Genomic DNA, 23900 nt, shown 5'->3' with positions numbered 1-23900 from the left:
CAGATGGTTCTGTACCCATGCATACAAGCAGTACTAAATGGAGTCACAGGTTTAATAGAAGGAAAAGAGTATGTTCAGTTGGGAAAAAAAGAGTGGTGGTGATGGGAAATGAAAGAAGACCTGCAAGGGAGGGGATGAGAGGCAATTTGTTCAAAACACGTTACTCACTGTTGGAAAAATACAAACAAATCAACCAAATACTTGTAGATGATGATGGATCAGCAGGATCTGTGGGCTTAGCTTTATGTTTGGACAGTCCATGGTTTTCTTAAACAGCATATCTAAGGCAGAACGTTTAAAGAATCCTACAGCAACATTAGAATGATACAAAGTGTGGAAGGATTAACCAAGTAAGTGTGCAGTTTCAAGACCAAAAGGGACATGAAGAATAAAATTATTTAAGAGAAAAGAGAAAAGGGTAGAGAATAAATGTAAAAAGGATGATAAATATAATAAATAATAATAAAATATACAGATAATGGTGGACTAAGTCCATTAAAGTTGATTAATTCTCATATGGAATTTATATGAAATATATGTGAGAAAGAATACACATGAATGACTTGGCATTTTCTAGAATTTACCTCTTGAATGTTCAGTCATTTAGAGCCATGTCTAAGCTAGTTGGGACATTTGAGGACATTGAGACCTTTGAATTCTGCCACTTGCCAGAAACACACAGCTGGTTCTTGTCATGGTAAGATGAGACACCAGGCCTGTAGGCATTCATGAAGCCTGATATGCTATATGAGTGAGGTCCACATCTCTGTGTTCTGGTATTACCATACCAGAACACAGAGATGTGGACCTCACTTAGAGCCTGAAGCCAGCAAGCCTTTTCAGAGGTCAAAACTCTCTCTCTCTCTCTGTGTGTGTGTGTGTGTGTGTGTGTGTGTGTAGGGAATGAATGAACAAGATGAAGAATGGAACCATTGGAACCAACTCTTGTGAAACAGCATCATAAATAAATGGATGTAATTCTCCTTCATTTCCATGTCCATGTCATATCATTAAAATTTACATTAGAGTTATTACCCATTACTGCTGATTCCATTATTGTCTGCCATCTTAGATGAAGAATGAAGCGAGAATAAATGTTATAGATTTCTAAAGTGGCTTATAATAAAGGCCACAACAATAAACTTAGGACATTTAACCTTACTCAAACTATTTAGCATACAAGTCAGAAAGGACAGATACTTGCTAGGGAGAAAGAAAAATGCATTTTTACTACTTCACAGTCTTCTAAGACTGAGAAATGATGTTGCATCACATTAACTATCCCTATGATAAATGGGCTCAAGATATATGCAAAGCAGAGGCAATTTATCACGATATAGATAGGTGGCATGACTGTAGGTTAAACATTAGTGAGGCAATTTATAGAGACTGTCACTTGGGTGTGTGCTTATTATTCTACACACTGTCTCATAGCCATTGTTATGTTCACTAGCTAAGCAGTGATTGCTGGAATTTTAGGGAGATTTGTGTGGATGTTAAACTGTCATCTCTTGACTGGAAGCAGTTCACGTCCACAGAGGAGAAAGTAAAGTCCTCCAGTAGCTATGCAAACTTTAAAATAGCCATATTTATGGAAAAGGGGTAGTTTCACTCCATTTCATCAATATCATAGAAAATTGTACTGGCCTAAAATGTCCACAAATAATGGAGACATGGTTCAATTTCTATCATTCTTCCAAAAACTTTACATAAATTCTAACCATGTATGTACTGTACAATAGCATGACAATTACATCTTAAAGGATTCAATGTTGCTTACAATAAGCCTGGAGACTTGATGCATATACAATGGGGGGCACTGTCCTTCACTGATGTGTGCCCCCTTTGTTGCGCATCTTGCTGTATTCTTAACTTCATTACTTGACATGTAAAATTCTCTCCATATAAAATAAATTTGGAAAGAGTAACACAACCGGATGCCACAGATATTCCAAAGAGTGTCATCTTTTGCTTGATGAAAGATTAACCAAGTTTTCTATGGATTTTAAAACTAAGCCAGTAATTCCTGAAAAATGGCAATTCAGGAGGAAAGCAATGATTTCTGAGAAGTTTGAGTAACAGCAGAAATGACATCTCCATTAAAGAACCTACATTTTACATTATTAACCATTTGGTTCTAACATATATTCACCCAATAATAAATATTATAATGATTTAATTATGAAATTCCTGATTTGGGTATTGCAGAAAAAAAAATCACTGTGATTGGATTTATTGTTAAAAACACACTTACCTAATCATTAATATTCTCTTGAGTATTATCTATAGGTTTTTACAACACAAGCGTTAAGGCGTCCTTGGGTAGTAGGTAGACAAGAGACATCCCCAGATTGGGAAGTGCAGCTCAAGATCAGCAGTTCTCCTACCAGGTAGCCAGGGAAAGCTAGAGCTGGCTTCCAATTCTCTGCTCTTATTCTGTTCTCATACAGACTCATTTATTGAAGGAAGTCATAAATTAGCAAGACACCCTAACACTGTCACTCACACTTCAGATAGGTTGAAGACAGAGTGACACTAAGACAGGGACAATCACCGAAGGTGGCATTCATTTGCTCATAGGCAGGACACACTTCATGGAGTAATTGTTACTTTATTAAGTGCCATTTATTACATGATCACTGTGTGTCATGTACTTGTGAGAATTGTACAGGTAATGGGATCATTATTCTTTTCTCAGTTGGTTCACTGTTTAAAGAGGAAGCTAAGCGGCAATAATACTGGTAACATACAGCCATGTAAATGACTTTAGAATCACATATGATAAACACATGAGACTCAGACCACACAAAACTGATAAAACTAGAGTGATGCTGCTTTTTTTTATTCAGCAAGTGGAGCACATAGACAACTTCTGAGTAAGAGGGTGATTTTTGCTGTGATAGGAAAGAGATGTATGACAGGGGATGCTGTTTGAGAAATTATTGCAGGAATTTAGTAAATAAGTGTCAAGGAGACTCTATTGGGCACTGTCAGCAATGCTGAGGAATACAGATTGGAGAGGTCAAGTGGACAACACTTGCTGAACCCTTGTATTCTGGGGATCAAAGTAGGGAAGATCCATATATCTTTCCGCCTGAGAAGATAGGTTTGAACACTGTCTTGTGGAGGTGATACATTTCAAGCTAATGGAAAAAATGAGCAAACTTCTGATGAACAACTGATAAATAGCAAGTATTAACATTAATTAAAATGTGGAAAGCATGGCAGAGAGACAGAGAGGTTTCCACGTGGCTAACTGGCTGCTGATACCGCTGAGAGTTGCTTTTTGTGTTTTGTTAATGCCATCCTACCCTATGTTGACGTAGGTAAGATTGCTATCCTCAGGTTGAGGCAGAGAAGAGTAACTTGTCTCTCCAAGTCCAACTCAAGATTCAAATTCAAATTGCTGTCATTATTAGAATTTTCAGCTTCTGTACCCATTGCCATTGGCAGCACATCATTGGGTATTGAATAACGTCTCCATGTCTTCAAGCTTTTAGGGATAATTATGTTTTTAGACACTGTAAAGGAGCTGTTTCACCACCTATTTCTTTTTCTTTTTTATTCTAGAAAGCTTACCCTTGACATCTTATTGAAGTTATTTTAATTATAACTTATTTGAGAAAAAAATATAAGCATGGACGTATATATTACAACATCAATCATGTATATGATAGTTGTACTGTGTATTTTCAGGTTAAATAAAGAGGTGTAAACAAATAAACAACTAGGGTGATGGTAATAAGGATGAGATCCCTGAGAAATAGAATGTAAAAAAGACAAAGGGAATTGGGAGATGATCAGCAGAGAATGTCTTTTAGGTAGTATGTTTTAGGAAGATCTGTAGGAAAGAATAGAAACTGAAAGAAGGAGAGAGATGAATGTGTCATAATTAAAGAGCAAGAAGAAGAAGGTGGAGATGCAGGACATGCTTAGAAAATCCTGTTCAGCAAACCTCAGCTAAGTAGATACTTACTTGGCATCTGTTCAAGTACCATGAGAGGTAAAGGTCTCTTGTGCTAACTAGATTATAAGGGTGATTCTCCTTCTTGATGGATCTAGGACCAGACTACAAGTTGAACTACAGAGGGGCTGTTGTCTTCCTACTTATGAAGAAGCTCACACCATTTCATGAAAGTGAATACCAATGTATAAATGTAAACAATGGAAGATAAAACCCAATCATACATAGCTCTTTATTCTACCAAACTATGATGTGAAGTCTTTCAGACTGTATTGTGAATGCCACATTAGCAGCACCAGTGAGCAGAATGACCCAAGAGGATGGAAGTATAGGATGCCCCATCAGCACTGTTGCGAGCTTGTATCATCTGTTCTTGTAATAAAAAGTGAAATAATCAGCAAGTTACTTACACCCAGGAGATTATTACTTGTATGGTTTGACCTAAAATGTCTTGTGGAAGGATTTTACTTTGCTGAGTTCTTCAATGTTGTTATTAAATATTTAACTCAAGTAGAACTCAACAAGAATATCTTCACTAACTCCTTTGCAATCATTTTTTAACCCCAAGTTATATGTGACCTTCTTATGGTAATCAGCTTAATCATTCAGAAACTTACAATAATGTGAAAAACTGTTATTGTACAGGGTATGAAGCTAGAGTTGAAACTCTGTGTTGTTTGTCTGTGTCTTCTATATCTATGATGACTGTTCAGAAGTTCTGACATTGTCTACTTCATTTTAGAAAGCTTGTTATTTTTTTCCCATATTTTCCCCAGAGTTAATAGCACACTGTTTTGGGTAATTTAGGTACTTTTAAACCTTCTTCCTGTAGAAGATGTAGGGCAGGGAGGAAACTCTATCCTTTAGAAGCATTATTTGGGAATAAAGTAGAGATGAAAATGAAATAAATAAGCACATTTCTAATTAATTCAAATACCTCACTTAATTTTGGTGTTTAATGTGTCAATAGGTTTCTGTATCCATCCGTGCTGGTTACAATTCCATTATGAAGTATTCTTACAGGCTCATAAGTTGTATGTTTGGTTCTCATGCTGGTAGAATTATTTGGAGAAATGGTAGGAATTTACATAATGTGATGTCTAGGTTGGTCATTGTGGGTATGCCAATGGAGGTTGGCCACCAGTTTCTGTTTCTGTCTCTTTTCTTGCTATGTGCTATAAGGGAAGACTCCTCTGCCACACGTTTATATGACCATGATACTATGCATGATCAAGAGCCCAGAATGACAAAAGCAGAGAATTATGGGTGATGAAACTTCGAAAACCAAAAACTAAAAGAAGTTCTTATTTCATTAAACTAATTATGTCATATGGTGTTACAATGATAAAAAATTATTACTAATTCCAAATAAGACAGAAAGCTAGTGCTAAGAATGTTTTCGTTGCTTTCAATAAACCTAAGCATGAAATTTTGGAAATGAGAATACAAGAAGTATTCTTGGGAATAAAGATTTCACTGAGAGTAGGAATCAAAGCTATTTATGTTTTGTTATGGTGATGAATTTCTCTACCTGTTGTCCATTTCCTGAGACCCCATGGGTAGCTGAGTTTAAGCTGGTGAAAGAATGTTTGAGACCGTTCAGCATCTTGGCTGCAGCATTGTTAGAAAATCTCTTAGCCAGCTTTATAGTGAGAATTGTGAACAAAGAGTAAAGCAGAAGTCTTAGGAAAGCAGTTTTGCCAGAAAAGGAGCAAACTTGAAGCCAAGTAAGATATACTTGTTAGCAAGAATAGCACCATTAAAAATAAGTTAAGCACTTTCAACTGGGAAAAAGAAAAGATGCCATGAAGACATCCTAAGTATAAACAAGACCACATCAAATCCAGAGCTGATAAGTTCATAAAAGGCAAAATCGCTTAAAAGTGCTCTGTAGTCCTCTGGTTCACGGGGTTGCTGGGGGAAGTATTTCTTCACATTCAGAACACTACACAACCACAGGCTTCTATATACCTGCAAGCAGGAAGCAGGCATCCAATGTGAAATATAAGATGTCAAAGCCATAGTATTGGAGATACTACAGCCCATTGAAGTTCACATCATGACACCATGCATCTGGGATATCCTGAATTTTATACAGTGCTGAAAAAATTACTGTTTTCCTTGCTAGATTTTCTTCTTCTTCTTCTTCTTCTTCTTCTTCTTCTTCTTCTTCTTCTTCTTCTTCTTCTTCTTCTTCTTCTTCTTCTTCTTCTTCTTCTTCTTCTTCTTCTTCCTTCTCCTTCTCCTTCTCCTTCTCCTTCTCCTTCTCCTTCTCCTTCTCCTTCTCCTTCTCCTTCTCCTTCTCCTTCTCCTTCTCCTTCTCCTTCTCCTTCTCCTTCTCCTTCTCCTTCTCCTTCTCCTTCTCCTTCTCCTTCTCCTTCTCCTTCTCCTTCTCCTTCTCCCTCTCCCTCTCCCTCTCCCTCTCCCTCTCCCTCTCCCTCTCCCTCTCCCTCTCCCTCTCCTTCTCCTTCTCCTTCTCCTTCTCCTTCTCCTTCTCCTTCTCCTCCTCCTCCTCCTCCTCCTCCTCCTCCTCCTCCTCCTCCTCCTCTATATACACTGTCTGAAGAAGGGTGGCCAATGCTCAGAAGGCAGCAGTCCTTGAAGTTATACACAAGATGCTAGTTTTATCTACGTGTGGATGGCAAGATATGAGGAGAGAAGGAAGCCTGGAGTTAATAAAGTCCTGAACGAATATGTGCTGTTGACATAAGCATGACCATGTTGAGGACGCCAGCTTCAGACCCATAGGGAAATAGCAAAGAACCTACCACTGCAGTAAGGCTTAGGAGGAAATGGCAAAGCCTTACTTAGGGTTCCAAGTGTGGACGTTAATAGTATATACAAAAAATGCCCACCATTGCTTCCTACTCCTAGATTCTTACAGCCTGAAGACTGTTCTCTTACAAGGGCTGCTCCTACCAAGATTAGATAAATTTGCCTCCTTGATGCAGCTTTATACCATAAACCCTTACTTATCTGTAATAACCCTGTTCCTTATTCAGCTGTGTGCAATAACCCTGCCTCGACTTTCAACTCTATAAGAACATGTTGAGCTCCCAAGAAGCTGCAGTCTTTCTCTTTCTCATAAGGCCCAGACTACCTGATCCCAAATGTGTGTGTGTGTGTGTGTGTGTGTGTGTGTGTGTGTGTGTGTGTGTAATTTCTTCTTCATTCCCTGTCTCCCCAGTCAGATCCATCTCTGTGAACTGAGGGAGGATAAAGTAGCAACAGTTAAAGTGTCACAGAGGATCTCATCTAGATTTTGAAATTAAAAATGTGAAATGTGATGAAAATCTTTTCACAATGAAATGTGAAAGAATGTGTATCAAGGTTACAATCCCCCAAAAGATTCCCTGAGATGGTAGAGCATGAAAGCTTTGGGAGTGAGTTTAGAGATGCCAGAACTGTGGAACATATCTCAAGGAAACCTGCAAGCAGGAAGCAGGCATCCAATGTGAAATATAAGATGTCAAAGCCATAGTATTGGAGATACTACAGCCCATTGAAGTTCACATCATGACACCATGCATCTGGGATATCCTGAATTTTATACAGTGCTGAAAAAATTACTGTTTTCCTTGCTAGATTTTCTTCTTCTTCTTCTTCTTCTTCTTCTTCTTCTTCTTCTTCTTCTTCTTCTTCTTCTTCTTCTTCTTCTTCTTCTTCTTCCTTCTCCTTCTCCTTCTCCTTCTCCTTCTCCTTCTCCTTCTCCTTCTCCTTCTCCTTCTCCTTCTCCTTCTCCTTCTCCTTCTCCTTCTCCTTCTCCTTCTCCTTCTCCTTCTCCTTCTCCTTCTCCTTCTCCTTCTCCTTCTCCTTCTCCTTCTCCTTCTCCTTCTCCTTCTCCTTCTCCTTCTCCTCCTCCTCCTCCTCCTCCTCCTCCTCCTCCTCCTCCTCCTTCTCCTTCTCCTTCTTCTTCTTCTCCTCTTCTCCTCCTCCTCCTCCTCTTCCTCCTTTCCTTCCTCCTTCCCTTCCTCCTCCTTTTTCCCTTCTTGCCTTCCTTGTTATCCCTATTACTTTATTTTAGAATTGGATTTATATTTTGTTATTTGTGTCATGGAAATACACAACCTTCTTATTGACTTTATAATGGGTCATGGGTAAGAGTTTGGCATGTGTTTCAGAAGAGACTTTGCATTTGGACTTTAAACCAATTTCATAACAGCTAAAATAATGTTCACTCTCAGAGATAGACTACTCATTCTTCATTATGAGATGGGTAGAAGCCTTTGGAAGGCAGAACAAAATGTTAAAATGTGAATAGGAACTGTCCCCTTTACCTCTTGCTAATGTTAAATGCTTGCTCTCCGGTTTGTGAAGTTTTTAGGAAATTGAAAGAAAGTGGAAGTTAGTGCCTACCTGGAGGCAATAGGTCACTGTGGGCATGCTCTTGGGAGTGATAACTTACACTGGTCCTTTCTTCATCTCACTCTGATTCCTGACATCTATGAATTGAACTCAGTTCTACCATAGACTTTTACTACATGCATGTGAAAGGAATGCAAAGAGAGCTTTCTTATCAGGCACCTGTGATAGCAATACAAATTCAAATGCAGCGCTCCACTGGGGAAACAACAGTATGAGACTGCAGAAGGAGGTCTTGGACATTTGGATGTGAGCCACTGAAGTAACATGATAATTAAGTTTCCCTTCTCAGTTTGTTATTGTGAACTTGGAAACAGTACCTCAGCTAAGATGCTTGCTCATAGACCTCAATGACACTCTTACCATATCTTGGAGTAGTGGCCATGACTGAGAAATATTGGTCAAATGGAATGTGTAGAAACAGGATATTACGAGAGAAATATCCAAAAAATAGAGTACAGTAGGAAAAAAGAAAGTCATTATAATTCATGAAAGGTAATATGATAGGGGGAGGATGACCAAGGGTTGTCGGTAGACAAAGACCATTTTTTTAAAAATAATATTTACTGAAGAATTGTCAGAATTTCCTAGAAAAATGGTTTCTGAGTTAAAATAGCTGTAGTTTCTTTAAAAAGTTTTGTACAACATGTTCTTATTGAGACAAAGGTTAGTGCTTCCAGCTGGATACAAAACACAAAGGTCTCTTGGCAACGCAGTCTAAACCAATGGAAAATTAAAGATATGGGTCCTCACTGAGATTCTGTATTCAAGCAGTGGCTTCCTTTTCAAGCATTCAGGTGATGCTGTGGCTGCTCTTTCCATCACAGAAACTATTGCATTAAGAGAGGAAACTCCATCAATAAATCATATTGCATGATAGCCCCATAGTGTCTAGATGCCATGCCAACCTTTCACTGGAAATCAAATAAAGAAGATCCAGAGAGAATTTTACATCAATCCTCCCTTTTCAGATGTCACACTTCATCAATCTAAGATTTAACAAAAATTATAACCAATTTAAATTTAAGATTCCCATGTCAGTATGCATGTATCCATGCACAAAGTAAGAGATCATTGTGTAATTTGCCTATAAGACTTAATAGCCAAAGGTCTTTTTCATCTATATGATGAACAGACACAGTCATCAAATATATTAAAGGCTACCTTTTATTTTTGCCTAGAGGAGGACAAATAATATGGACATAAATAAAACACTATAATTTCATCTTGGAGTATATGAAAAGTCACCTAATATTCTCTGATATTATCAGCCCATTCTGCAGAAGTTTAAAAACAAAAGATGGGATATAAAATATATTATACAGATGTAACCTAAAAACCCAGAAAGCTTATGTTAGTTAGATCAACAGAAGTAAACAGAATGCCAAGAAATATTTACAGGAAAAGAGAAATTGTTTAGAAATATGGACCACTCAGAGGAATAGCTGATATCACTATCCATTCAATTACATTACTTAATTATTGAAACGTTGGCTATTATTTATTGATCATCCTGATTTGCTTATTAGAATCTGCATGTATTTTAGCAAGGTTCTTGTTCATGAGACAAATTTATTTCTACTTTTCTTCGTGAAGAGACACAGTGAAATAAGACAGTATTGGTTTTACCTTCATGTGGAGTTAATTCATTTGGAAAATGTTCAGCAACATTTGGAAAATACCAGCTACGCATCCATCAAAAGCCTCTGATCACCTGCGCTGGTGACTAGAAGACTGTCACAGATGGAAATAGAGCATTGTAGTCCAGGACCAAGTAGCTTTTACTTCCAGATACAGTCATGTTGATGTTTCAAAAGACCATTCTTATTAGACTGAAGAAATCTGCCAGTGACCATGCTCATGTGTGTATGTATGTGCATGATGAAGACAGAATTCTTATTTGAGTGTTGTTCCCTGTGATAGTATTCTACTTTATTTTTATACAGGGCCTGTCCTTGAATCTGGGGTTTACTGATTAGGCTAGGCCAGTTGACTAGTGAATTCCAGGGATCTTCCTGTCTCCATCTCCCCAATGTTGGTATTACTAATGCATGACACTATGTCTGGCTTCTTAATGTGGGTTATATGGCTCAAACTCAGTTATCTGCTTGTAAGGTATGCATTTTATCAACTGTGCCATCTCCTTGGGTCACATAAAGCCTTTTTTTTTTTTTTTTTTTTGGTTTTCCGAGACAGGGTTTCTCTTGTGTAGCTTTGCGCCTTTCCTGGATCTCACTTGGTAGCCCAGGCTGGCCTCGAACTCACAGAGATCCGCCTGGCTCTGCCTCCCGAGTGCTGGGATTAAAGGCGTGCGCCACCACCGCCCGGCATCACATAAAGCCTTTTAAGGAATCTGATTTTCTTAGGAATAAGCTGTTTTGAGAGAGTATATTGTCTAGATAACTACAGTTTGTTTTTAAAATTAACACTAGTTATGATAAAGTGAAAGGGATAAATCCCATGGGATGACACTCCTAGACAAAAATTCTACAGACAGATAATGGCTGCTAAGGGAGAAAGAATTAGCCTCTCTCAGGGATGAGCCTCTAGTTGGTTACCCAATAAAAAGCTCTCAGCCATGAAATCATATACACACAAGCAAAAAAAAAAAAGACAGCAGATTGTATTTATGTATTTATGTGTATGCAACAGTGATAAGTGAAGAAAAAGAGGTCATAAATTTGAGATGAAATGGGGGAGGGGGACATAAGAGGGATTGGATTGAGATTTAATTACATTTTAATTAAAATAAAAATTAGAACCTTAATGTCTTATACATTTAAAAAACCTGTCCTAAAACACATTTATCCATTAAGCATGTTACATAATCTATGCATTTTCTTGTAGCCTTATCTGCTATTTTTTATCCTGTATAGTGTTTCTTAATCACTTAATTGAATGCTAAATGAATAAGTTCCCTTAAATTTTGATGAATCATTGATATTCACTTACTATTTCGTTTGATCTGGTAATTATTTTGTACTTTATATGAATATTGCATTTTAGGACAATCCATGTGATCACACAATGATTAAATAACTTCTCCTTTTGTATTTCCAATTTCTAGTCTGTTCCCAGTTCTCAAGAGGAGTCTACGCAATCTTTGGATTTTATGACAAGAAGTCTGTAAATACCATAACATCATTCTGTGGGACACTCCATGTGTCCTTCATCACACCCAGCTTCCCAACAGATGGCACACATCCATTTGTCATCCAGATGCGACCTGACCTCAAAGGAGCACTTCTTAGTTTGATCGAGTACTACCAATGGGACAAGTTTGCATACCTCTACGACAGTGACAGAGGTAGGTGACAGAATGTAACCCTTTTTAATCAGTCAAACACAGCATTTGCCCTTGGTATTTATATGTACTGCTTTAGTAATATAAAGGTGTATAAAGGCACAAGAATTTTGTTGTTTAATTTTACTGTGTAAATGGATAATGCAATTTTAGTATGTATATATGCTTAAAGTAAAACACAACAAAACAAAAAACAAAACCAAATAAACCAACAACAACAAAAAACAGAACAAGACACAACAACAAAAACACAGGCACATAATCAAGAAGAACAGAATGCACAACTTAATATTTGAGAGCACAGTTGATAGGGATAATCTGTGACAATGTAATGACTTAGTGTTCAGTCCTAGCATAGAACAGCTTGACGTGTGAGCAACAAAGACCCCAGAACGGCTATGTTCCTAATCAGAGGATGAGTGACTTAAAAGGAATTCACACAAGCATATAAACAGGAAGATTTGTAGTAGTTTATAGTTACTAAATCTTGTTCAGTGTAAAAGATTTATCAGGAAGGAAGTAGCCTTGCTTTTAAAATAAGGTCTTTGAACCTGAGACAAGTCACCAGCTGCTCTGAGGTCATGACTACTTGTGTGTAGGATAGTCCAGCACAGGCCTCTGGTATCCAACCCAAGCTGCCTTATATAATTCCACAGGATTGTTTATGTGTTATATGAGTGCACTAATTAGGGGATGGGGAATTTTTTTTATGTTTCTATACTCTTTGTTTTGAAGGTTAATACTAGAAGGTCTGCTTTTGGGGTTTTGGAACCAAAGTCTTCTTAACATTCATCAGTTCTATAGTGAGCTTACATGAGTCTGTGCACACACCGGATGGTATGAAACATTTTGTGGGGATGTTTATGTGCCTTTGGAGAGTACCTATAAGCACAGACAAGAGGGTAAAGATTTTTATATAAGTGGAGCTAATCTCCACACTGAATCCATCAGCAGCTCACTTCTTGGAGTACTTAAAATTTCAAATGAAATTCAGAAGTCCATTTTGACAAAGACAGGGCACCTAGTTATGCTGAAGGGAAGACTGGAAGGGAACCAGCATCAGTCCATTCTCCATGGATCACCCAGACTTGGCTGCTGTGGTTCAGAGACAGACAGGCGTGCTCAAGTTAGACATCTTTGCTCCGCCCTGTCCCCTTGAACCATGGTATGACTGGCCTCTGTAAAAGCCAGTCAGTACTCTATAAACTAAACTGAACTAAACTAAAATAAATCAGTGTCAACAACTTTTTCCCCTGCTTTGAGAAGGAAGATTTGATATCTACACTATGCATGAAAACTACAGAAAGAGTCATGATGGTAAATGTGGATTTCAAGGTTCAGGATGACTTTAATATGGGCTTCCTGTGAATGTGATTTTTTTTTTTTAAAAAAAAAAAAAGGTTCTAAAACTGAGCTTATGGGTATTTAGCCTTCCCTTTTGCCCTGTGGCCACTTTTTTAGGACTTGATTTCCCTAGAACTCTTCCAGAAGTTGGGTATATTTTAAATCAATTTCTCACACTTGCATTGTAGTGTTGTTATTTCCATCTATATGTATTTCATTTCTTTTTTTTTTTTTTTGGTTTTTTCAAGACAGGGTTTCTCTGTGTAGCTTTGCGCCTCTCCTGGGTCTCACTTGGTAGTCCAGGCTGGCCTCGAACTCACAGAGATCCGCCTGGCTCTGCCTCCCGAGTGCTGGGATTAAAGGCGTGCGCCACCACCGCCCGGCTTGTATTTCATTTCTATAGGCTTCTTTTCTGGACCTATCTTCCCAGGCCAATGTACCACCACATGTCCAGTACTTCATCTCCTTAATGCCATACTGGTCTCTATGTGACCCATTTTCAATAAAGCAGTCAGAATTATTTTAAATGTTGTTGTTGTTTCAGCATCAATCTGCCTCCCACTTGCTTGAAAGACTTCAATGACTTCTTCACACTATAATGAGGATAAGATTGAAATTCTAGGCCTGGCTTTCAGGCTTTATAATATTTGGGTCCCGCCCCATTCTCCAGTGAGTTCTTGAGACTTGCTTATTCACTAAATATAAATCCTAAGTCTGATTGACCTTCTTTCACTTTCTGACACGGGCCAAACTCTTTCACCTCAAAGGTCTGCACATAGCTCAAGTTTGTAGAACCTCTTGATGTCTGCTTCCATATATCATTTCCTGAGAGACACCTCTCATACTTGCATTTTCTTACAAAGCAATGTTTTATTTACCTTCCTAGGGTGTATAACAATTCATAATTAATAGTGTCATTGACTGTGTCACTCCAGAACTATTTATTGAACTTCCACTACATCCCAGGGACTGATTTAGTCACCCAGCATAAGGTCTAATTGTTATTTATGGCATTAGTGTTAGCTGCAGGAAGGCACTAACCAGGAGCACTCCTCACCCAGGGTGTGAGGTTCACAACTAGACATGCAGAGCTACAGGTAATGCTAGACACAGTTTTGACATTCACTGAATGAGTTAAATGTTCGGACGTCTTAAATTTGACCTGATTATTATGCTTGCTAAGTTGAAAGTGTAGAAGATGAACAAATTTTACTTGTGGATGAGGCCAAATATGGCATTAGTTTAGGAATGTTTCTCACCCTTAGCCTTGTCTTCACTCTGGTATTCCCATTGGTTAAAAGTGAGTTTATCTCTGACTCTTGGGATTCTTTTCCTCCTATTGCCTTGCCCAGCCTCCACATGAGGGCTTTTGCCTTGTGCTATTGTATCTTGTTTTGTCCTGTTCGGCTGTTGTCTCTTGGAGGCCTGTTCTTTTCTGAAGAGCAACTATGGAGGAGTAAATCTGGGGGAGAAAGGAGATTGTGGGGAACTGGGAGTAGTGGACAGAGGGGAAACTGTGGCCTGTGGTCAGAATGTATTATATGAGAGAAGAATCTATTTTCAATGAAAAAAAAAATGTGAGTCTCAAAAATATTCAAATAGATATCAGCTGCATAAACAGAGGAAGAGAAACACAAAGACTGGAAGAGAGATGCTCAGCAATAAAAGGAGCTGGGGAACTGTCAAGTGAGGGCTGGCAGACGTATGTACTTGCAAAGAGAATCTGGGGCATTTTACAGCATTTTTATTAATACTTTCAAAATATTAAATAAAATGGGAAGGATGAGATAATCTCCAATTATTAAATTATACAAATTGATTTGAGTCAAGTGCATCTGTTGGCCAAAGAACATTAGTGTCATGATATTAAGTAATTATATATTAAAGCCAAAGTGACCTTATGGGCACACTTTTGAGGTATTATCATGTAGCTGCCGATGTTTTAATGTGTTAAGTGTTACACAAGCCTTCCACTGACAACTCTTTCCAGAGATAAATATGTAAGACTCTCAAATGCAGACAGGGCCTTGGCCTTGATGTTATGTTTTATTTAGCTAATGGAAATGGAGTTATTGCTGACTACTTTTGTCTAATTAGTGGCTTAATTTTTATCACTTTGCATGATGTTAAAGTTATCCATGCTTTCATTCTGTGAACCGCTCTTTCTTTGCCCTTTCCCTAGTTCTCTCGTGGGCTGCCTCCCCACCTTAGCCTTACCTGCTGTGGAGGGCCTCCTGTGCTGCCTTATTCTTACTGATCATGCTTTTTAAGCAGGTCCCATAATTTCCTCTATCAATGGACATCATTGCAGGTTCCCTTCTCAATATGCTCCCCTCTCTACCTCCTTGATTACATGGATTTGTGTAGTGTATAGTGTTACACTATGATGAATAAAATAAAATAAAAGTTCCTTTGAATAGCATGAGACCTAGACATGGAAATTCCCTTCCCAACAATGTCCTCCCCAAATTTATAAACCAGATGAACGAGACTTAGACATATTCTGTTTCATCATGCTGCTTTTAACTAATACTGTAATTAATTGAACTGTGTTTCCCAAAATCCATCCAAAGGCTGTGGTTACATCACAGCAGAAATGTGGGAAGCCTTGGGTGCTGTGATCTTTGTATAGAATCGTCTTCCACCAATCTCAGTTTCCTGGTGACAGGAAATCAGATGCTGTTCTTCCCATTCCCGCTGACATTTCAGAATTGCTAGTGTCTTCTCTTTACCCAGCTACTTGGCAGGAGCGTGATACTCCTTGAGGACTCTGTGCCCTTCCTGAAAGCCTTGTGCTATTAGTGCACTGGGAGCAGTGAGATGGAGCATTGTAACATATTTAACTAGAGTAATGGGCCACCTCTGCCAGCCCATTAGGCCTTATAATTTTGATCTTTGGATACAGGTGCAATATATTTTAATTTGAGTCTAATGATGTGTTTATTGGTTCAATGTCAATAAAGAAAGGTGATACATTTCTCTGTGCAGTAAGTGAAAACAGGATCAATGCCTCATTTCTATATTTGTGTCTTGGTTTTAATTTTGAACGAACACTGTTTAACCCTCAAAGTGAAGGAGCTTGATTCCAGGTCAAAGAAATCACCTGGCATAGAACTAAAATGCTTCCAAACTATATTTTTTTCCCCTGATGTCCTGGAAAAACTGATGGGGCAATACATGTTAATATAATCTACTTTAGGCACAGTGCAATGAGTTAGTGAGTATACATATTAATTACACTGCCTAGAACGAGTGAGATTGTGAAATTTTTATGCAAAAATATAATAATTTTAAGAATGAAGCCGGGCGGTGGTGATGCACGCCGTTAATCCCAGCACTCGGGAGGCAGAGCCAGGCAGATCTCTGTGAGTTCCAGGCCAGCCTGGGCTACCAAGTGAGCTCCAGGAAAGGCACAAAGCTACACAGAGAAACCCTGTCTCGAAAAACCAAAAAAACAAAAAAACAAAAAACAAAAAAAAAAAACAAAACAAAAAAAAGAATGAAGACAGTTCTGAATGGAACATGCCTTCCAGCAGTTATCACTTTAAATTTCAGCCCTTAATAAGTAAATGAAAGGAATTTTAAGCTAAAATTTTTCTCTGATTTTCTCTTACTGTCATGGACAGTGAGTATATATGAAATTAGCATTGCTGCTAGTCATTTTTTGAATTTTAGAAAAATTGTCAGCTTATAATTAGGGCATGCATACAAAGCCTATTGTTAACAATGTTGAACTAGCCATTTCTTTCTAAATCCAAATGTTTAAGAACTAAGTAGCGTTAAGAACTTAATTTTGGACTCATAACTGGAAATTTTTAAGGTTCTATTTAAAATGATTAAAAGGGTAGATACTTTTTTTTTCTTCCAATTTTACATGGACAGCTATTTATTTCAACATCTTTCTTCTTGCTAAATTGTTTAGAAATAAGAAGTAAGCAAGATGACATGATACAGCAGAATAGGTATCTGGGTTGAGTGAATAATGCTCACAGATAGCTTTACATAAACCAGTGTTTATGTAGAGCTTCTGATTCACACACACATTTCTATCTTAATTAAGGGCTTCATGTACTGATGGAGAAATCTCTGTGCCATTTCATATGACAAGGAAAAGAACTCAGCTTGCTTTATTTCATAGTTACATTGTAGGGCCAAGAGAACAGCAGTGTGGAGTTGGGTTGCCAAAGAAGAGGTTAGTCACATCTTCATAGCTAGAACACACATTTTTAGTGGTATGTAATTTAAAAAGCATTGCCCACTTGGTGAAGCAGGCAGTGAGTCAGTCTCATGACTTAAAAGTCTCGAATGAAGTGTGAAGAAATCTGTCAATAGAAATCTTACAAGATTATCAGCTGTGAGGAATGAGGAAATTAAGTAGCTAATCTTGAGAAAGTCTGTGGCTACCTCTGAAAAATAATCTAAGAGAGTCGATTCCTGAGCAAGGTGCAACAGCCTCTTCAAATTTGGGGTGAGATTAGACCTCAGCTTGTAAATGACTGATGTGCTATTATGCAATGTCAACTGACAGAATGTAGCAAATCTGATATAGCACTACTTGGGAAGTTGAGCTTTTAAAAAGAAGTAATTTGTGTCAGGTTACACAGCTTCCAAAATATTAATACTAAGAGTTTTAATAATGGAGAGTCTATACTGAGTGCACATTACTTGTCACACAGAATAAATGAGTTTGAAAGTTAAGTTTGTTAAAAAAAAATCCATTATCTTTTATTTTATATATTATCTCTATATTCTTTGACATTGTGAAATGCCAATAAATTCTAGGCTTAAATTTATCACTTGATGAAATCTACTTACACATTTATAAGTGAATTTAAATGTAAATTTTCTTATAGTATCTGTCAAAGACAAGATAATGCCAAATACATTAACACTCAAAGTTTTCAGTGTGGAAATTTCATTCTTTAATAAAATATCTTAGTGCATAGAGTAAAGGAGGCTCCCAAGAATGGCTATATGATAAAATGGGGAGAGCATGACCCTTATTCTTGGACATGTTTTTAAGGTGACTGGAGGCACATGTCTGATAACTGGAAGAATGAAAAGACAGTGGAGTAGTTACAAAAAATATTTCCAAGCAGCTTATAGCTGTTGAGTTGATGAGGTGGCCAGTTGTACGTGCTCTGCCTTTATTGGTGATGAGAAGCTGACAAGGCACTTGAGTTACAACCTGGGGGGATTGAATTTGCCAAGAGTGAACAGCAATCACGGGTGCTTTACGATGGATTCTAGGCTTTTATGACTGAAAGTTTTTTTTCTAAGTGATGGGGGAATCTATGCCACCCCTTGATAAATTCATGTTTATCTCTACCTTTTATTATAAAAGCAGACAGAAGGGGCTTTGGTTAATCTCCCCCAGATTGATTTGAGTTCACTCTATTATGTACTGTCTATGAAGGTAAAGTATTTTTAATTTTCATTATAAACTACATTAGAAATATTGCCATGCATTTGTTTAGCGACTAAGTCTAAAACTCATGGTTTTACTGCTTCAGCCTTTCCAGACCTAAGATTACAGAGTAGTGGCAGCACACCCAGGGTGCCATGAATTTTTAACCCCTTTCACAATGAATACTACATAAAAACTTTTATTGTTTTATCTGATATTCTTATCACCCTTCATTTCTTTAGAATAAAATAATAACCATCATCAGTTTTTCATGTATATGCAGTTCTCTTATTTTATATATATATATATATATATATATATATATATATATATATACATTGTTAATTGTTAATGAGTTCTATGTATCATGGTTGGTTAATGTATTTTCTTAGAATTGTTATTTTATGATCTACTTCCTATTCTAGATTTTGATAATCTGAACACCGTGGGGCTCATTATATACTCATATATTCCCTGTAAATGTATAGCCTGATAAGATTCAGTTTTGTATATCAGTCCAACTGTGTACTAAGTGGCACAGAACAGTTGACAGTTGTTGCCTTGACTCACTAACTTCATTGGAAGTCACACAGTGTTGATTCTGAACACATGTGTGTTCATTGTGTATTAGCTGGATTTTGTCTAAAGGAAAAATAAAAACCTTGATTTTTATCTTCACCTTGAGTATATTCCATGTAGGAAAAGCCTCTACAACCCCACAGTTCTTGCTTGTTTTTGTTTTCAAAAAAGTTAATTGGTTGTCACCCATTTAAAGAAAACAAATATTTTAATACTTATTTTAATTATGATTTCATGCATTTAAATCAAATAAACATTAGATCCTTGAGTCCATTGCCATCATGATTTTGACTGATGCTGCATTTTCCTCATCTTTATTGAAAGAGCTACAAATGGCACCTTCAGCCTTTGGCATATAGCTTCTTTGGGGAATTTACTTGTTTGTCAATATCAAAAGATATCCTAAATCACTTTGTCTACTTATGACTAACACTAAATCCATATGATTGTCAATGACTTTTTATAGCTTGAAATGTTGATGGAAAAAACAGATAGCTGCTCCCTTCCTGGCCATTGTAAATTTAGTATTTGAACTTAGATTATAAATAAATGTGCTCAAATCAGGTGAATCATACACCATATAGATAAAAACAGATCAGTGTACTTTTAGAATTATACAGATCATTCTGAAATGAAGAAGATAATATATTGAGTCTGAATTCTTTATGGGGCCTTGAGATCATGTTTTCATGAAGTTATTCTTCTACATGATGAACTTGGCTTTAGTGAGAACAGCTGAAATTAAATTATATGGAAGAAAAGGACATCTGCTATTTTTGTAGTACTAAACTGTAGATTTAGCTCTTCAAGAAATAATCCCAACCCCGGTTGTTGATCCTAAAGTTCTAAACATGCTACAGTTTATGTATAATTAAATACCATAATGAAGCAATATCACACTCTAACAAAAATTACTAACAAATAGAAAAATAGTCTTATATTTAGGAAATGAGATAAATCTGTATAGAGAAATAGCTGCCACCATCTGGTTAATAGATGAACAATTTAATATCCACAAGAGCAATTCCAAAAACAAAAACATAACAGAAGACTACAGAAGGAAAAAAAAAAAAAGCCCTCATTCTGCTGCTGACTGGAACAGCAAAGGCTACAGGGCAGCCTTTAGCTATCACTGACTGTGGTATTCAGCTGCTCAGGGAGTCCATGTGGACTAAACCCCATCAAGTTACCAGTACAAAATGGTGGACTATCACATACAGCTAAAACTATTTTACCTTCTATAAAGTGGGATATGGGATTTTTTTTTCATTTTAGTTAATTTAGAGATATTGTAGATCTTGTATGTCAGCACGTTACAAGAAGCACATCTCAGAGTTATAAAGAATGTGATCTAAATTTCCTTTGGCAGTTTGTTTTTGCCTATTTAATCTCACACAGACATAGCAGATACTGATAAAAAAATCATAGCTTCTGTCAGAATTCAGCCTCCGCATAGCTGCAGAAATACATCAAGCTTAACAATGTGGATCTGGCCATTTCCCATTCTGGTTCTGAGATTCTCCAGTATCCTCATCAGTCATCCTTGCCCATTGTCTTCCCAGGCTTATCAACACTGCAAGCTGTACTGGATTCTGCTGCTGAGAAGAAATGGCAGGTGACTGCTATCAATGTGGGGAACATTAACAATGACAAGAAAGATGAGACCTACAGATCGCTCTTTCAAGATCTGGAGTTAAAAAAAGAACGGCGTGTAATCCTTGACTGTGAAAGGGATAAAGTGAATGACATTGTGGACCAGGTTTGTTCCTCTGTTTTCTGCCAAATATAGACTATGCATGCAGCATCAGCACTGGCAAGGATCATCCTGCAAGATGCTTGAACAGCAGTTTTCAGTTTATAGTTCATGTACAATGCAGCAAAGATCATCAATTGAATTATCCCTAGCTTCAGTAAGCAATGGCAGATGGCTGTCAATAATGCTGACAGATTGATTTTTATCATTGAATAACTTCAGTATATAATATCAAATGTTCGTATTTTAAATAAGCTTTGTTTTAAACCTTCATTCTTTTCCTAGTTGGAAACTTTAGATTTAATTAAGTCAAAGCAAATCTGATGTCCTAATGCAAAAGTGAATTGGTTTGAGGTATATACATAATTATTTTAATACAATGTGCAAAGCCTATGTTATTTTATACCTATGTGCCTTAGTCAGTATTCATTGCTATAAAGAGCCTGTGTCAACTTTTAATTTAATTAGGAACTTACTTACAGTTTCAGAGGTGTAGTCCATTATAATCATGCCAGGGAACATGGTAGCAGGCATGGCAGGCATGGTACTGGAGAGCTTCATCCTGATCTGAAGGCACAGAGAGTAATGTAGGGTCTGTCATGGGCGTTTGAAACCTCAAAGCCCACCTCCAGTGACACACTTCCTTCAACAAAGTCATTCTTCCTAGTCATTCTAATCCTATTAAATAGTTCCACTACCTGGTGACTAAGCATTAAAATATATGGACCTATGGAGGTTATTCTTATTTAGACCAGCACACTATGTCTACATCTCTAGAAAGAGGAGGTAGTTTTTGTAAGAAGCATATTTTGGTTTTGCATATATATTAGAAAATTTGTGTCTACTTAAAATTGTAATCTATGAAATTAAAATATGAAGGAAATACAATCAGACCATGTTCACGATGTGGGAAGTCAACAGTATTCATTTGGATGTTAGAAAAAAATTGTATCAGACACGAGAATACTTTTGTCCATTCTTATCATACCGCCTTGCTTTAGATAAGACTTTCAGGATGGGGCAACCATGAAGTTGTAAGATAAGAATACAGTAAGAAAACAGATCCTCAGTGCTTTAAGGTAGAGAAACTAACCAAGCATGCTTCACAATTTTCTTAGTAAGGCATCCTTCACTAATATTATTTGATGTGTGTGTGTGTGTGTGTGTGTGTGTGTGTGTGTGTGTGTGTGAGAGAGAGAGAGAGAGAGAGAGAGAGAGAGAGAGAGAGAGAGAGAGAGAGAGAGAGAGAGAGGAAGAGAGACTGCAGCTGCTTCTTCCTTGAAAAGTACATTAGTTTAGAAAGAAGTATACAGTTGTGTATGCATTTATGCTCCTAGCCTTTGAGATAAAAACTGAAATTCACTAAAGTATTCAAGACATTAATTCTAGAAACAAGTGTTTAGAAGCTTTAATTAATATAAAATATAGACCTTAAGGAATAAAAAATGGAGTGTCTTAGTGACTTAATAACCTAAATCAAACTAATATGACCTGTAAAAGAATCAGTTGTATGCAAGAGAGTAGAATAATTTCAATTTAAAAATCTTGATTCTCATCTCCGGAGATGAAGTTAAAATTGCTGTTAGAATAGGCCACTTGTTGGAATGCTCCCTTCAAAATCACAGTTAATTTCATGGGAGGTTTTCAGTAAAGCTGAATTTTAATAATATTCACTAGTCTGGTTTAAAAATGTAAATATTTCTGCTTCTTTGTAATAAACACAAATGAAAACCTTTATACAACTGTGTCTTTCAAAAACATGAACAGGGAAATTGCACAACACACTGGGACCATAAAAAGCAACATTTGAAGCAAAACCTGTAACTACAGTCATGCAAGTCTCCATGTAGTACCTCACTTAAGAAGCATTGTTTAACATTTATATGTCATAAGTACATGTCTATAAATACATTAAATGAGTGCACAAATGGATGGCATGTCAATTAATCAGCATTATTATCTAAGTGAAGGATGCAAAGAATGGCAAGAAAGGCTGCTATTTGAACCTCAAGAGCTTACTATATGGGAAGAAAATGAATACAGATAAGGTACTAAGAACTATAACATAGAAAGTTGTGTTATTTAGCTTTCTGTTACTCTAACAAATAATAGGGTAAAACAAATTCTAGAGAGGTACTGTTGATCTGGGCTCATTATGTTGGAAATTTTCATCCATAGCTAGTTGCCAGTAATTTTCCAGCTAGGTGGACAACTACATATAATGATAGATGTATGTACTGGAGCAAACAGTTCACTTCAGTGTGGCTGGAAAGCAAAGGAGAGGTAGGAAGAGATCAGGGTTTCTTTATCCCCTCCAGGAGATTCCTCTAATGTTCTATATTTCTTACACTATATCCTATCTCATGAAGCTCGTACCACCTTCTAATAGCCCCAAATTGAGGACCAAGCCTTTAACACATGGGGTATGGATGGATCATATAAAATCTAAACTATGGAAATGATCTACAATGGATGGATGAGGATCTACCCATTTTTTTTAAGACAGGGTTTCTCTGTGTAGTTTTGTTGCCTAGCCTGGATCTCGCTCTGTAGACCAGGCTGGGCTTGAACTTACAGAGATCCACCTGGCTCTGCTTCCCAAGTGCTGGGATTAAAGGCATGCACCACCATCACCCAGCTGGATCTACCCATCTCTCGAGAGGAGTGATTTATGCAAAGTATACACAGAAGGTAATATCTGGCCAGCTTTGAGCTATTTACTAATTTTTTGAATAAATATTCCAGGTCTCAATGGGTTTCTGTACAGACACTAAAATATGTCTAAGGAAACATCATTAAATAAAACATGGTAAACCCCATCAAAGAAAGAAGTTAATGCTATAGTTAAATAATCACAACATGGATGATCCATGACTGAAAAGAACAAATTGTTCTGGAAAAGGATTATGGAAAGTAATAATTTAGATTAAGTTAGGGTGTTCTTCAAGAAGCAGCATTCACCAAGTACAAGGTGTTGTTAAGGCACATTCTAACCCCCCCCCCAAAAAAAAAGACACTGTATTGTTAATTCACTCAACTGGTATTTGCTAGAGAATGGAGATCAAACAAAACTCTTATCTTCACGGCATCTGGAAATTAGCAACAGAATTAACCTGCATTAGATTAGGACTATTTTAACATTATCTGATAAAACCCAAAAGACACTTATTTCTAGTTGTGATCACAT

General features: G+C 37.1%; 1 protein-coding gene across 7 annotated transcripts in view; it reads left to right on the top strand.

The window, feature by feature from the left end:
- Positions 1 to 23900, top strand: part of Gria2 (glutamate ionotropic receptor AMPA type subunit 2) — a 127905-nt gene that overhangs the window by 52383 nt on the left and 51622 nt on the right. For all 7 annotated transcript variants that reach the window (XR_006073172.2, XM_076574291.1, XM_076574290.1 and 4 more), the window contains exons 3-4: positions 11394 to 11633; positions 20523 to 20719. Coding sequence is in view for 6 of the 7 variants with exons in the window: in XM_076574291.1 (XP_076430406.1) it covers positions 11394 to 11633; positions 20523 to 20719 (437 nt within the window). In the remaining variant the exon portion in view is untranslated. The remainder of the gene's footprint in view (positions 1 to 11393; positions 11634 to 20522; positions 20720 to 23900) is intronic.

This window comes from Peromyscus maniculatus, chromosome 6 (assembly GCF_049852395.1).
Source record: "Peromyscus maniculatus bairdii isolate BWxNUB_F1_BW_parent chromosome 6, HU_Pman_BW_mat_3.1, whole genome shotgun sequence".
Lineage (NCBI taxonomy): Eukaryota > Metazoa > Chordata > Mammalia > Rodentia > Cricetidae > Peromyscus > Peromyscus maniculatus.
The sequence above is the reverse complement of the archived record's forward strand: the minus strand, read 5'-3'. Positions and strand labels throughout refer to the sequence as shown.